Source organism: Cervus canadensis, chromosome 10 (assembly GCF_019320065.1).
Source record: "Cervus canadensis isolate Bull #8, Minnesota chromosome 10, ASM1932006v1, whole genome shotgun sequence".
Taxonomy (NCBI): Eukaryota; Metazoa; Chordata; class Mammalia; order Artiodactyla; family Cervidae; genus Cervus; species Cervus canadensis.
In genome coordinates, this window is record NC_057395.1 from 34,052,478 (window position 1) to 34,066,888 (window position 14,411).

General features: G+C 39.3%; 1 protein-coding gene across 1 annotated transcript in view; it reads left to right on the top strand.

Annotated features, from left to right (window-relative positions):
• The first annotated feature begins 744 nt into the window (after window positions 1–744).
• TMEM236 (transmembrane protein 236) overlaps window positions 745–14,411 on the top strand; it is a 39,661-nt gene continuing 25,994 nt past the window's right edge. Inside the window, exons 1-2 of the mRNA XM_043480431.1 lie at window positions 745–1,406; window positions 11,752–11,824. Coding sequence (XP_043336366.1) covers window positions 1,150–1,406; window positions 11,752–11,824 — 330 coding nt within the window. The 5' untranslated portion in view covers window positions 745–1,149. The remainder of the gene's footprint in view (window positions 1,407–11,751; window positions 11,825–14,411) is intronic.

Consider the following 14,411-nt stretch of genomic DNA (forward strand, 5'->3'; position numbering starts at 1 on the left):
CCACTCCAGACTTCACCATCATGCCTCCCTCCCATTTGTTTTTTTCTGCCTGAAATGTCACTGAAACCCCAACACCCACCATCTGTTCGCATCATCATTATCTTTCCCTCCCCTTCCCAAAACCAAAGAGGAAGCTCTCCTCTGTGGTATCATGGCATTTAGGTTAGACTTCTGACTGCAGTTATTTTTTGTTGCCTGTAGGTTTGTTTCCTCTATGGATTGTGAGGGTTTTCAGGGAAGGACCCTTTGTCACACATACATTGAACCACCCCACACCCAGTGGAATGCTCATCACAGCTGCTCAAAGTGGCTTGTGCGAAGGAAAGATATTCATGGGTATAATTGTCTTTTAAATATTTGATATGTTTTTAGACTAGATATAGATAACTCTTCATGTATTGATCCTGATAACAAGTTTCTCATATCATCGTTAGTTTCCTGACCTGCAAAATAAAAATAATGTTAATCTGTGTTGCATAGCAATTAATTGTGCAAGAACAAATAAATATTTCAAGTACTAGGGAGAAATCTGGTTGGAAAATTGGCAAAGTGAATCCAAACTCCCTTTTCATGCATTTTGAAGAGAAATGAGGGGTTGCTGTCTTAGACAAAGACTCAAGCTTTGGGTATTTCTCTGTATCTGCTCAGTTATGAAAATAGGGGATTGGTTTATGTCTTTTCTTCTTTTTTAACTCTAAAATCTGCTGGATCTGCTCAGTTGTAAAAATAGAGGATCAGATTATGTCTTTTCCTCTTTTTTAACTCTAAAATTATATTATTGCAATGGTTCTACTTAACAAGTGTTAAATATTAAATAAGTGTTTTTTGTGCTCAAATTCACTATAAAGACTACATTAAAAGACCCCACTTTTACTGATGCTCCAAAGCATATTCTGAAATTCATTTGACTTCTAGTAATGGATCTGCAAACACATTAAGTGATCACTTCCATGACGGCTCTGTTTCTTTAAGAGACCTCGGTTGTTAAGTTGGAAGATCACTGAACCATATGAGGGTCAATAAAAGAATAAAGTCACTGGTGAGTGATTTGAGTACAAGGAACTTGACCACAGTTCAGTATCTGTGCGTCCATATGCCGCTCACAGTCAGAGGAGGAGAGTGTGGTCCCCGGGTGCTCGGCCTCCCAGGATGGCTTCGGGAAAACTAATCAAGCTGCTGGTGTTTGAGCTGCTTGAGTTTACTGCTTTCTGTGTCCCTACGTTGGTGATAATGGAACAGTTTGCTGTTGCCTATTACACCACAAGGCATCCGCCTGACAAAACACGTTATTGGCTGATTGTTTCCTGTTCAATTGCTTATGTAGCTTCAGTGACTCTCTTGATTTGGGTTCCCGTGAAAGTTCTCTTGTACAAGAAACGTCATCTTTACCAAAAAATCAAAGGATGGTGAGTAAAAAGAATTCTTTCGCAGGGACCTCCTGGGATGCTTTCAAAGAGATTGTCTCGTTCTCTGGGCATGGATGCTAGCATAACACACAGGTGTGTAATGTGAGATTAAGAAGAAGTAATAACCACTGTTTCAATCAATGTATTCATAGTTGCATGAAGTATGGAAGTATCTTCTATATTTTTAAAAAATATTTTTTGATGTGGACTATTTTTTTTTAAGTCTTTTATGAATTTTTTATAATATTGCTTCTGTTTTATGTTTTGGTTTTTTGGCTATGACATATGGGATCTTAGCTCCCTGACCAGGAATTGAACCCACACCTGCTGCATTTGAAGGCAAAGTCTTAACCATTGGACCACCAGGGAAGTCTCCTTCCATATTTTTTTTTAAGAGTCATTTTTTTGCTGACTGATAATTGCAATTTACATGTATTCCTAAGACTCTGGTACTCTGAGTAGTGATTGTTTTTGTACTAATTCCTCTGTACACTAAAGTGTGCAAAGTTATCATAGTTAATTTACAGAAACCATAATCATAAGATTCTAATGTATAATTTTTCTGTTGTATAAAGCTGAAAGTAATGTGTAAATGTTTACATTGCAATGTTTTATAACTATAAGGCACCCTTTGATCATTAGCAAACTAAAATTTTTAAGCAAACTGGTTCCTTTATTTATATTTAAAAAATAAAAATAATAATACTTTGATTGTGTTGATAAATTCTATTACCTTCATGGTGAGAAGGGTAAGTATTCAAATAATAATACAGAAATATTTTAAATAAATCATGGCTTAATAAGGATTGAACTCATAGTTTAATGACTATGTTGATCCATGTAAAGGTATTAAGAATAAATAATTTCTGGTCCTAATGTATTTTTCCTTTTAAATCTTCAGATCTTATTCTTGTCATCTGAGATACATAGAATACATTTGACAAGCGAAGAGCTGGGAATTTTAATTCAAGCAAGGGCAGAAATGTAAAAATAATAGATAAAACTATACATCTGTATAGTGAGAAACACTGTAGGGAGGGTGGGCCAGATCCTGGGTGGGGCCCAGGATGTCACCCCCAAACCCACCAGGAGACTTTCAGTTCCTGGAGGGCAGACGTCCTGAGTGGTTTCTGAAAATAAAGCATGTGGTTGGCATTGCTTTCATCAGTGGGGTTTAGGTGTTTTCCAACTCTTGACCCAAATCCTCAAGATCAACTAAGCTGAGCTGGGCCCTCCACCCCTCATACCTGCTAGGAGTTGCTTCAACTGTTGAAGACTCCTGACCAGGCCAGGAAGTGTTTGAGGGGATATAGGGAGGGTCTAAATGACAACAGGAGTAAACCAGTAGGAAGCTGGCCACACCAGCCCAGGAAAGTGCTCTCTTATCTTTTTCTGCATTGGCTTAATCCCTAGGACCTTTTAGGTCTGAATATCATTCAGGCAGCAAACCTTCCCATATTGCTTATTATTATTATGTGGGAGCTAAGATTCCACATGCCTCATGGTCAAAAAGCCAAAACATAAAACGGAAGCAGTATGGTAACAAATTCAATAAAGACATTGAAAATGGTCCACCTAAAAAACTTGAAAAAATATATTATTATTAAGCTATAATTACTTCTCTACTGATTACTTATTATGTACTATAATATGAATTTATCAGTTTCATTTCATTGCATACCACCTTGTGAAGTATGTCTTTTTTTGAGTTTATTATTCCCAAGAGGAAACTGAAGATTACAGAGGTTAAGAAACTTAACGCGGTCAGCTGACAAGTGAGTGAAAGGCCTGTACTTTGGACCCAGGTCCATCTGATTCTGTGGTTGGTCCTTCTAACCACTACCCTGAACTGCTTCTTTGAAGGGTGAGGTCCCAATCTCTGGGAGCAATTGAAAGTAAAGAGAGCAGTCTTTATACTCCTTAGGGTCTGTGCTTTGGTTTGTTTGTTGTTTTTGTTTGTATACCTGGTCCAGCCACTTCCCTTGTGCTAAGTTGTCTTGGGCTGCCACAATAATTACATCTTTCAGTGATTCCTTTTGGAAAATACTCTTTCAGTCTTTCATTTCTGTTTGTGGGTGTGGTTGGTCATGAGTATTCTAAATAGTTTTAGGTGGATGGCATGTTATCTATGATTTCAGTGAAACTGTTCCCTCCATGACCTCTTTTACGAGCCATTGTTATCGCTTACTGGCCTAGAAAAGAAGAAATTGTTACTGAGTACTATTCTAGGAACCTTACACATTCCATACTGTTAGACTTTATGACAACCCAGTGAGGTGTCCACTAACAGTCTTGTTGTATAGATGAAGAAATGGAAACTTGAAGAAATGATTAACTTTGGCTAGTGATAAAGTTTATAACTGGTGGAGCTGGAATTTGTGAGCCCAGAGTGGTCTGATTCTGTGCTGTTACTTCCACCTTATGCAACTTTTTAAGTATTCTTTCTGACTTTGAGTGCTAAGTATGTTTCCAAAAAAATGCAATTTTTCTAGTGTCACTAGGATACATCTTCCCTAAAGATATATATTTGGATATTATATGTGATCCCCAAAAATGTGTATAGAATATTTTAATATATGTGGTAACATAGTGTGTGTCATATAACTTGATTTCTAGAGGAAGATGAAGCAAAAATAATTGCTATTACAGAAAGTAGGAATTGAAAGTATGAATTATTTTTGAAGAATACTTAAATAGTTGTTTATGTGAGATTTCATAGATTCTTAGCTTTCACAACTACATTGTTGATGGGCCTATTTGAGAATCTCTCTATACATCCACACTGGTGCCATGGGTCCTATGTGGCTGGTATTCAGGAGAGAGTGAGTCATCCACCTAGTGAATTCCTGACATTGTGGCTGAAGGCTGCAGACCTGAATTGAAATTCCAGCATTGGCCCTGATTTTGAGATCATCCTTTAAATTCTTTTAAGTTTTAGTTTTCTTATGAGCAAAATGGGGACAACCTAGTTTCTTTATTGGGTTGTTTTAAGAAACTGAGTAAGATTATGCATGAAAACTTCTGAGCACAATGCCTAGCACATAGTAAGGACCTGGTAAATGTTAGTGTTGTTATCTCAGGCTGAATTTAATATCTCCATTGAAAACATGATCTGGTTTAATCCTCAGAATGACTCTGGGAAGTGATGATAAAACTGAAGAAAATTCTAGAAGTGATACTCTGTGTATCCAGAGAATCTTCTAGGTTTCTTTTATCCTTTGAGAGTAGTGAAGGTCAATAGAGGGAAATGATGAATATCTTATATTTTGTGATTCTATTCTATACATAGCATGATTCTATTTATTTTTTAGAATTGAAGAATGGTAGCTCAGATGGTAAGGAATCTGCCTGCAATGCAGGAAACCTGGGTTCAATCTCTGGGTCAGGAAGATCCCTTGGAGAAGGGAATGACTACCCACTCCAGTATTCTTGCCTGGAGAATTCCGTGGACAGAAGAGCCTGGGGGGCTAAAGTCCATGGGGTTGCAAAGAGTTGGACGTGACTGAGTGACTAACACTTTCACTTTCCATGGTTGATTTATAATATTGTGTTAATTTCTGCTATACAGCAAAGTGATTCAGTTATACATACATATTTTTATATTCTTTTCCATTATGGTTTGTTTCAGGATATATATTTTATTTAATTTGGCTCTGCCAGGTCTTAGTTCTGGCATGTGAAATCAATTATTGCAGCATGCAGGATCTAGTTTCCTGTCCAGGGATCCAACTTGGGCCCCCTTCACTGAGAGTGTGGAATCTTAGCCACTGGACCACTAGGGAAGTCTCTATCTCAGGATATTGAATATAGTTCCTTGTGGTATACAGTAGGACCTTGTTGTTTATCCATACTATATATAATAGTTTGCAGCTGCTAATGCCACATTCCCAGTCCAGTCCTCCCCCAATCCTCTCCCTCTTGGCAACCACAAGACTATTCTCTACTAGAGTGTGATTTTATGTTTCATTTTCTCATTTGACCTGCACTCAGTGTTGTAAAGTTGAGGGAATGGATATAATTGTCATTTTATAAGGGAGGAAACAAGGTCAGAAAGTTTCGGACACACTCTAAACCAACAGAAGTCTGAACTTTAATCCGGTGTTCTTTCTTTTACTCTTGTTAAACACTTCCTCATTCTTTTGGAATGACTGTTCTTTTTAGGGATGCCTGTCATAATTTATAATAAACTAGGGGCATGGTTTGAGGAAAAGAAGAAAAACTCTTTATATACACACCAAATTTTATATCCGAGTAAATAAGAGGAAACTTTGCCTAGGATATCACGGAATGGGTGAAACCATTGAGCTATAGATTAATCAGTGAATGGGTGAAACTATTGAGCTACAGACTAACCTGAAACTGAAGTAGATTTACTCAGAGAGGGTACCTTGGGGAAGGATAATCCTAGAAGACTTTTGGGGGTTCCCAGACTGGTTTGGGGTGATATTTTAAGAATTCTGTCAAGTCTTGCAGAGTATGATTCCTTTAGTCAGCCATCCACAACCTTTGTGGCACCAGGAAGACAATTTTTCTGTGGACTAGGATGGTGGGGTATGGTTTTGTGATGACTCAAGCACATTACATTAATTGTGCACTTTATTTCTATTATTATTACATCAGCTCCACCTCAGATCATCAGACATTAGATCCTGGAGGTTGGGGAACCCCTGCCTCAGACATGTCAGCCATCCTGGGCAGTGCCAAGTTAGAAAGACTCCAACTGGAACATTTTCCTTTGTTGACATCTTTTACTTACACTGCAAGATTTGCTGTTAATTTGTTTCTGGTGGCAGTGGAAGTCATAGCAGTAATAGTTCTAGTTGTCATCATAGTGAAATAAGAGTAAATATTGATCGAACAATTACCATGTACCAAGAAGAGTTGTAAACACACTGCCTGTGTTATTTTAGTTAATTCTCTAACTTTTATGAAGAAGAACATTTACAGTGTTCATTTTATGAGTGAGGAAATTGGGGCACAGAGGTTAAAAGACCACCTGGCCAGTGAGTAGGGAGTCAAGACCGACCCCATTTGTCTCAAGTCTGAGCACCTTAACGGTGCTCAGCAACACACACGAGTGACCGGCTCACCCGAGGAGGCGGAGCTCACTCTTTCCAGCACCTCCGAGGTGGTCATGGGTGAATTGCCAGGAGATAACCAGTGGTGCTTAACAGTTACTTCTTCCCAGAGAACCCTCTTTCTCTCAGTCTGTCTGTCGTCTTCTGAAAACCTCAAGACTGATCATTTTCTTGTCCTTGACCACAGGCTTTCTCTGCTTGTCCCACCACCTCCAGCCAGTCAGCAGGAGTGGATTCACTTATGCTTTTCTCTCCTGCATATGCAGTCAGTCACCAGATTCCATGAGTTCTTCCTCTTTCGTCTCTATCGACTCAGCATCTTGTTCTCATGACTCTTTTCCTCACCCCAGTCAGGCACTGATTTCCAGGGCCACTGTGCACTTGAGTCTCTGGCATGGCTCGCCAACTTTTGATCTATTCCCGTCCAGGGTCAGATCCCTTGTTCTGGTCGCTTTTGCTCAAGGAGGCATGGAGAGCATTTTATGAACCTCCTGGGTCTCTGATGACCTTCACCAACAGCTGTCCTTGCCTTTTGCCTCTCTGTCCCCCTCATCCCTTCCGTGTCCTTGTTGACAGAGTAATAACCTTCTTGAAAAATGTTGCCTGCATTTCAGTGCCACTTCTAAAACTCTACTCTTCCCCTTGCTTTTAGAATTCAGTGTTGGAATCATCTGAAAGCTGAAGACACCTTAGTGTCCATCTATCACACTATTTCTCACAAAACAGACAGTCTGCCTCTGATTTTAAAGGAGCTTCATGACTTTTTGTGTCTCTGATTCTGAGAATATGTTGTGTTGTGCTCACTCACTCAGTTATGTCCAACTGTTTGGGCCCCATAGACTGTATCCCACAGGCTCCACTGCCCATGGAATTTTTCAGGCAAGAATACTAGAGTAGGTTGCCATTTCCTTCTCCAGAGGATCTTCCTGACCAAAGGATTGAACCTACATCTCTTGCATCTCCTGCATTGGCAGGCAGATTCTTTACCACTAGTGGCACCTGGGAAGCAATTATGAGAATAGTCTTCCTAATTTCCTTGTATTGAAATAAACTCTGCCATGTGTAGCTTCCTTCCTGTCTTCTTTGTAGATATCACATCCTATGCCCTGCCTTAGATGCCAATGAATTTGGCCATGGCTGGGAGCCCTACCCATTGCCCCCTGATTTTCCCTTTTTATTGATTTTCTTTTTAATGTGTCAAGCATAATTAATTTGGAGGTTGCATATTTTAATTTGCATAGAAAAGTTTGGCTTCTGGGAATACCCTGTCCAGTGGTTTGGACTCCATGCTGTAACCACAGGGAGCCCATATTCAATCCCTGGGTGGGGAACTAAGATCCCAGGTGCTGCATGGTGGGGTTAAAAGATTTTTTAAAAAGAAGAAGAAGAAGAAAATTTTGGTTTCAGTCAATCAGTCAATCAGCCAATTTTCAGTGATTCAATACTCACCAATTTCAGAGTACTGTCCTTGTTATGAAATCATGCTGGCATGGCTACCAGCAATTAATTAGCCGCATGTAATGGTCACTCTCAGTAGCATGACATTTTTTTCTCCCCCTTTTTTTTTTTTTTTTCAAAAAAAAGATTAGAGTATAGTTGATTTACAGTGTTCTGTTATTTTCAGATGTACAGCAAAGTGATTCAGCTATACGAATACATGTCCCCTTTTATAGCTTTTCAAGCTCTCTCGTCAGCTCTCATAAACTGTTGCTTGTGTGATGACAGCTCTCCACACTGTGTCTCTAAGGGTGACTTCCTGTCTGAGCTCACTGTGTCTATACTGAAGCTTTTCAAATATTTGAAGATGGGCTCATCACAGCCATTTCAGCCACATCCCATTTAGTCTGCTAAGAAGTTTTCTCCAGTGTCCAAGTCCCATCAGTTATTCTCCATGTCCTGTGATTTCTGGACCTTTTACTCTTCGTGATGTCTCCTTGGGATGCTCGCTGACTTGTTAATGTCTGAGTGTACTCTCTGTGATAACCACAAACCTTCAGTTTATTACAGAGCACAGTAATCTGAAATGTAGCAAAACAAGGTCTGCCTGTATGTTGGTTTTAGCCAGCAGTTCTAAGGTTTAAGGCTTGACAACCAACCTGTGTGTGTGGACACTCTGTCCTCTGGACCTATCAGGGTGAGGGCTCCACCCTCTGGGCCATGGGCAGCAGGCCTGCTTCTGCATCTGAGGAGGGAACCCCTGGGCCCATGGTAGCAGTGGCAGCTTCCCTGGCCTCTGTGGCATCATCCGAGTCATTCTTCCCTTTTGTTGATGATGGCACATCTCTGCAGCCAAATGGCTCTGTTTTGGGCTTACCAGATGGCTCAGTGCTAAAGAACCCACCTGCCAATGCAGGAGATGTGGATTCAATCCTAGGGTCGGTAAGATCCCCTGGAGAAGGAAATGGCAGCCCACTCCAGTATTCTTGCCTGGGAAATCTCATGGTCAGAGGAGCCTGGTGGGCTACAGTCTGTGGGGTCGTGAGGAACTGGACAGGACTGAGCATGCACACATGGCAAGGCGCAGCTCTGTATTAGCCCATTTCCTGCCTATCGTATCCTGGAAGTCTCACAGCCTTTCTTCATTTTGTCCTGTCTCTGTCACCCTTCAGAGCAAGCTGTTAGCGTTTCTGCTGAGGTTGTTGATTGGATTCACAAGCCACACCCTTAGTGTTTTCTCCAGAATGTGCTCTCCCATCTTTCCTGCATCCTTTGCAATATGGATATGAGTGTGTCAAAGAAAATAAGACCATATGTTCTTAGCTAGGTGTGTATATTGCCTGTGTGCTCAGTTGCTTAGTCGTGTCTGACTCTTTGTGGCCCCGTGGACTATAGCCTGCCAGGCTCCTCTGTCCACGGAATTTTCCAGAGAAGAAAACTGGAGTGGATTGCTGTTTCCTACTCTGAGGTATGTAAATTACTAAATCAAAATTTTAAAAGAATGTGGATAACTGTCTTTCAGCCTCATTACTTTGTTGTATAAGTCTATGTATTTTATGCACTTAAAAATTCTATTCTGAGAAGGGTCCATAGGATTTAACAGATTCCCAGAAAGTTTATTGTATAAAGATGGTTTGGAAATATTGTTCTAAATGCTGGAGATAAAGTAATGAACACCTTAGATGAGGCACCTTGTCCCATGGAACTTACCTTGGATGTAGGCAAACAGGAGTCAGACATGAAAGATCTATGATCTAGACTAGGTCTATCATCCAGAGACTCCCTGTCAAAAAAGAATAGCTAGTGTAAATCTGGAAGGTGGGACAAGATTGGTATGATCACAGAATAACAAGATGTTATTAGTATGTTATTAGTATGGTGGGGTCAAGTGGATGTTGGGAAAGGGGCAGATCATTCTAAGTGAAGAGAGTAAAAGAAATAAGAGAAACCACATCATGGAGAACATGTAGACAGTGGTACTAGGTTTCAATTTTATTTTAATTAGTTATCCACTGGAGATTTTTAGAAAATTTATTAAATCCACAAATAAGTATATTTTGTGGTAAAATACACCAATCATAAAACCTACCATCTTAACGATTTTTAATTGCAGAGCTCATGGGCATTAAGTACATCCACACTGGTGTGCTACCATCCATCGACAGAAGCTTCTTCGTTTGGAAAAACTGAAGCTCTCTAGCCATTAAACATTAACTCCCCACTCCCCACTCCTCCCAGCCCTGGTGATTTTGAGCTGAGTAGTAAGGTGTGTTTTACATTTACAAAATTAGATGTTTGCTTTATGGGAAAAATATTGCTTGGCAAGAATAGAAACACTACCAGGAAACTGGTTACGAAGCACTGCAGATAAGAGATGATAGTGAGTGAGCTACTGTGTTAGCGGATGATGATTTGAAATGCACTTAGGCGGTAAATCATGCAGGATTGGATGATGACTGGAATGAGTATGGGTTCTTTTTCAGGCCTGTTAAGCCTGAGTTGTCTATTAGACATCCAGTGGAGGTACCAAATAGATAGGTGTGTGTCCAACTCCAGATCTCAGGACAGAGGCCATTGTATATATTCTAGAATCTATTTGCAAGTCCTGGGCGAGTGGGTGGTGTTTAAATGATGGGACTGGCCGAGATAGTCAAGGGAAATAACACAGGTGAAGAAGAGGTGCCAGAGTAATTCCTGAGGTGCTCGTAGAGGCGAAGCTGAGAAGAGGACTCTGTGGATGCCCTCGCCAGCCTGAGAGCTGAGTGCTTCAGGAATCTCCATCTGGGCTCAGAGAAAGAGGCAAAGCTACCAGTTTTTAAATTTCATCATACCTCTGGTTTTAGCAGGTTGTTCTGGGTCTGGCTATGAGAGTTGGGCTATCTCACCCCTATCTTATGTCTATACCTAGAAAATCTAGGATGGGGCTGGAGTAGAGGGACATGGCAGGCAGAAATTCTTAGTCTTCTGAAAGACTCCAACACTGTGTGCTTTAACACACACCATACTATAAATGTAATTAGTATAATGTATATTTAACTAAGGAGAGAGGAGGTAAATAGTTCATTATAGAAAAATTTGAGTGCATTTTGCAATATCTTCCTGTAAATTGATAATGCTAAATATATGTGTTAATTCTCTCTGTCATAAAATATTTATATGTTATATCTCAATAACTATTTGGTTGCTTGATTGTGCAAGGCTTAAAAAGTTCAAGTATTAGTCACTCAGTTGTGTCAAACTCTTTGTGACCACATGATCTGTCCATGGAATTCTGCAGGCAAGGCTTAAAAGGTGGTCCAAAAACAAATATGAAAAACTATGTGATTTTTATGTATTTATATATGTATAAATTTTTCCCCTCAGGTAAGAAAAATCTAGATGTTTTCACTTTGTCACCTTTAACTAATGGTATATGGTTTCTAATTTATTTTTTGAAAGATCAGTTTTGCAGCATGGGGTATAGTATCCGTAGAGAGAGTCATGCTGTTCTTTCTTTTCCAACTGGTCACCAGAGCCTGACGTGTTGGACAGGATTCTAATGAATGAATTATGAAAGTACTGAACGTCATTTGTCTTGCACTGTGATACTTTTAGCCATCGATGGTTTGTTAATTATTTGGAAACCTTTCACCCTCTTCTTCTAGAAAAACTTCCTGGCTTTTTGTGTGTTCCCCTTTGCCATACTCAAACATTTGGGAAATGGAAATAGGGAAGCAGTGGCTTCTTAGAAAAACTATAAAGGAGTGTAGGAACTGCACAATTGGCAGAATGTAACAGGAACTGTTGATCTTGTACATTATTGCTTTTGCTTATTTTTTCTCCTTTGCTAGGAGACCTGTTATGATGATGTGTGTAGTACTCACCACGCTTCCCAGCTTCAGCTTTTCTATAGCAGTGACTGAGGTATGGAATTTTGATTTCTTCTCCTGCCTATAAGATTTTGAGATTTTAGAATGTCCCCCTGTTCTTAAAATTTCACAGAGTGGTATGCCCAACAAGTTTCTTAAAGTTGATTTTCTCCAGTCTTAGATCATTGTTATCTCTCTGATTTTGGAGGAAGGTCGAGCAGCCAATTTTTTAAAATCTACTGTGTTTGTATAGGGGGGTGGGGAGAAAGGAATGTCATTTGAAAATAATAAAAAAGCAAGGAATTTGAGAGAAGATCCACATTTTGTTTCTTCTAACCTGATGTTTTTCATGAGTGTTCTTGGTTCTAAAAAGAATAGAACAGTATCTCAGGGAACAACCACTCACACGATAAAATCTTTGATAAGATATCTGTTGCCAAATAATTTGCATGTGATTTTTATTTGAAAATAAATTTGAATTCATCTTTCAACCAAAGGCAGCTCCTAAGGGACTCTGATGGATGGGTGTCTGCAGGACAGGAATATTATAGATACAACTTTCAGGCTGTGAGAACTCTTATTACCCAGATAGTTCAAAGCAGAATGCCCTGCTAATCTTATTATTTGTAAGGTGCTTGAAAGATGTAATTTTTTAATTTATTAATAAAATTTTCATTTACATGTTGAGGAGATAGTCACTAAGTGCATATTACATGAAATTAGATCCTGAGGATAGAGCACTCAGAAAATTTGACAGTCTCTGGCTTTCAGTGAGCTTCCCTGGCGGCTCAGCAGTAAAGAATCTGCCTGCAATGCAAGAACCTCAGGAGACGGTTTGATCTCTGGGTCAGGTAGAGTCCCTGGAGAAGGGAATGGCAACCCACTCCAGTATTCTTGCCTGGAGAATTCCAAGGACAGAGGAGCCTGGTGGGCTACAGTCCATGGGGTCGCAAAGAGCTGGACACGACTGAAGTGACAGCACACACGCACAGCCTTCAGTAATTTTTTAACTGATGGTAGAGAGCAAAAAAACAGGCAGTAAGAGTAGGTCTGCTTAGTGCTATGAGAGAGATGTATACCGGGTAATGGATGACATCATTAGAAATCACATGACTTTGGAACGTGTCCTAGATGCAGCAGTAGGACAATATATGAACACACAGAATAACCTCAGAAGGCGACAGAGATGAACTTTGCATCAAACTGCAACACACGAGTATTTTAATCTTGATTTGTCATTTTCTCTTCCTTCCCCACCAGTGACCTTGTAAAGCACTTGGGAGGTTCCTATGAGCTTCAAAAATTCAGGGTATGACATGTCAAGGAACACTACTATCACAGAGATGCACTATCTATGGTTTGCCCTTTTGGGCCAACTGTCTCATTATGTTTCACCCATTGTTGTATATTTTTCTTTACTTTTTTCTCATTTTTCACTGAGGTATAATACACAAACAGAAAAGTTCACACAATATAGACAATATTAATGGAATACTACAAAGGAAGCCCCTGTGGAAACATTACTCAGTTCAAAAAATAAAACTTCGCCAGCTCCCTAAAGGCCATCTCTTTTGGCTACCTTTCCTTCTATCCCAAAGGTCACTTCTACCTTACTTCTAATATCACAGATTAGTTTATCTGTTTTTGAAAGCTTTATAAAAGGAAATCAAATTGTTATCTATTATGATCTTTCTATCTGTATATCTTTTGTTCAAAATATGTGCTATTCTTGTTTTTCTGTTTAGATGTAGTTCATTCATTTTCATTTTTTATTCCTGTACAGTATTTCATTTTACAAATATATCACACTCTATCAGTTCTACTCTATGTTATTTTATTTTTTGGCCATGCCACCTGACTGGTGGGATCTCGGTTCCCTGCCCAGAGACTGAACCCGGACTGCAGCAGTGAAAGTCTGGAATCCTAACCACTTGGCTACCAGGGAACTCCCATCAGTTATACTCTTGAAGGTCATTTCAGTTTCCAGTTTTTGCTGCTGTGAACATCCTTCAACATGTCCCTTGTTGCCATATATAAGCATTTGGGTTGGTCAAATGTGCAGGAGTAGAATTGATGGATCACAAGGTGTTCAAGTACTCAATTATAACTAACTGTCAGTTTTTCAAGGAGATTATATTAATTTAGACTTCCACTAGCAGAGAATGAGCAGTCTTTGTGTTCCCCATCCTCAGTAGCACTTGCGTTGTCAGCCTTTATATTTTAACCATTCTGGTGAGAATATTCTTGAATTTCATTATAGTTCTCAATTTCATTTCCCCAATAATTAATGAGATTGAGCCTATTTTTCATTCTATTTTTTTCCCTAATGTGTTACTTATCTTTTAAAAATTGATTTGGAGGAATTATTTATATATTCAGATTTCAGGCTCTTTGTCGATTTTATGTATTGCAAACATCTTCTCATTCTGTAACTTCATGTTCTTAATTGTATATTTTGATGGAGAGAAGCTTTTAATTTTAAAATAGTCCACTGCGTCACTTTATTTGCTGCATTTTCTTTTGGTTACTTGTTTGAAACAATTTTGTCATATTGTGAATCTGAACCTTGAAGTCCTAAGGATAGTCTCCTATATAACATTTTGAAATTCTCTTTGAACTTCACAATCTACCCATAACTAATT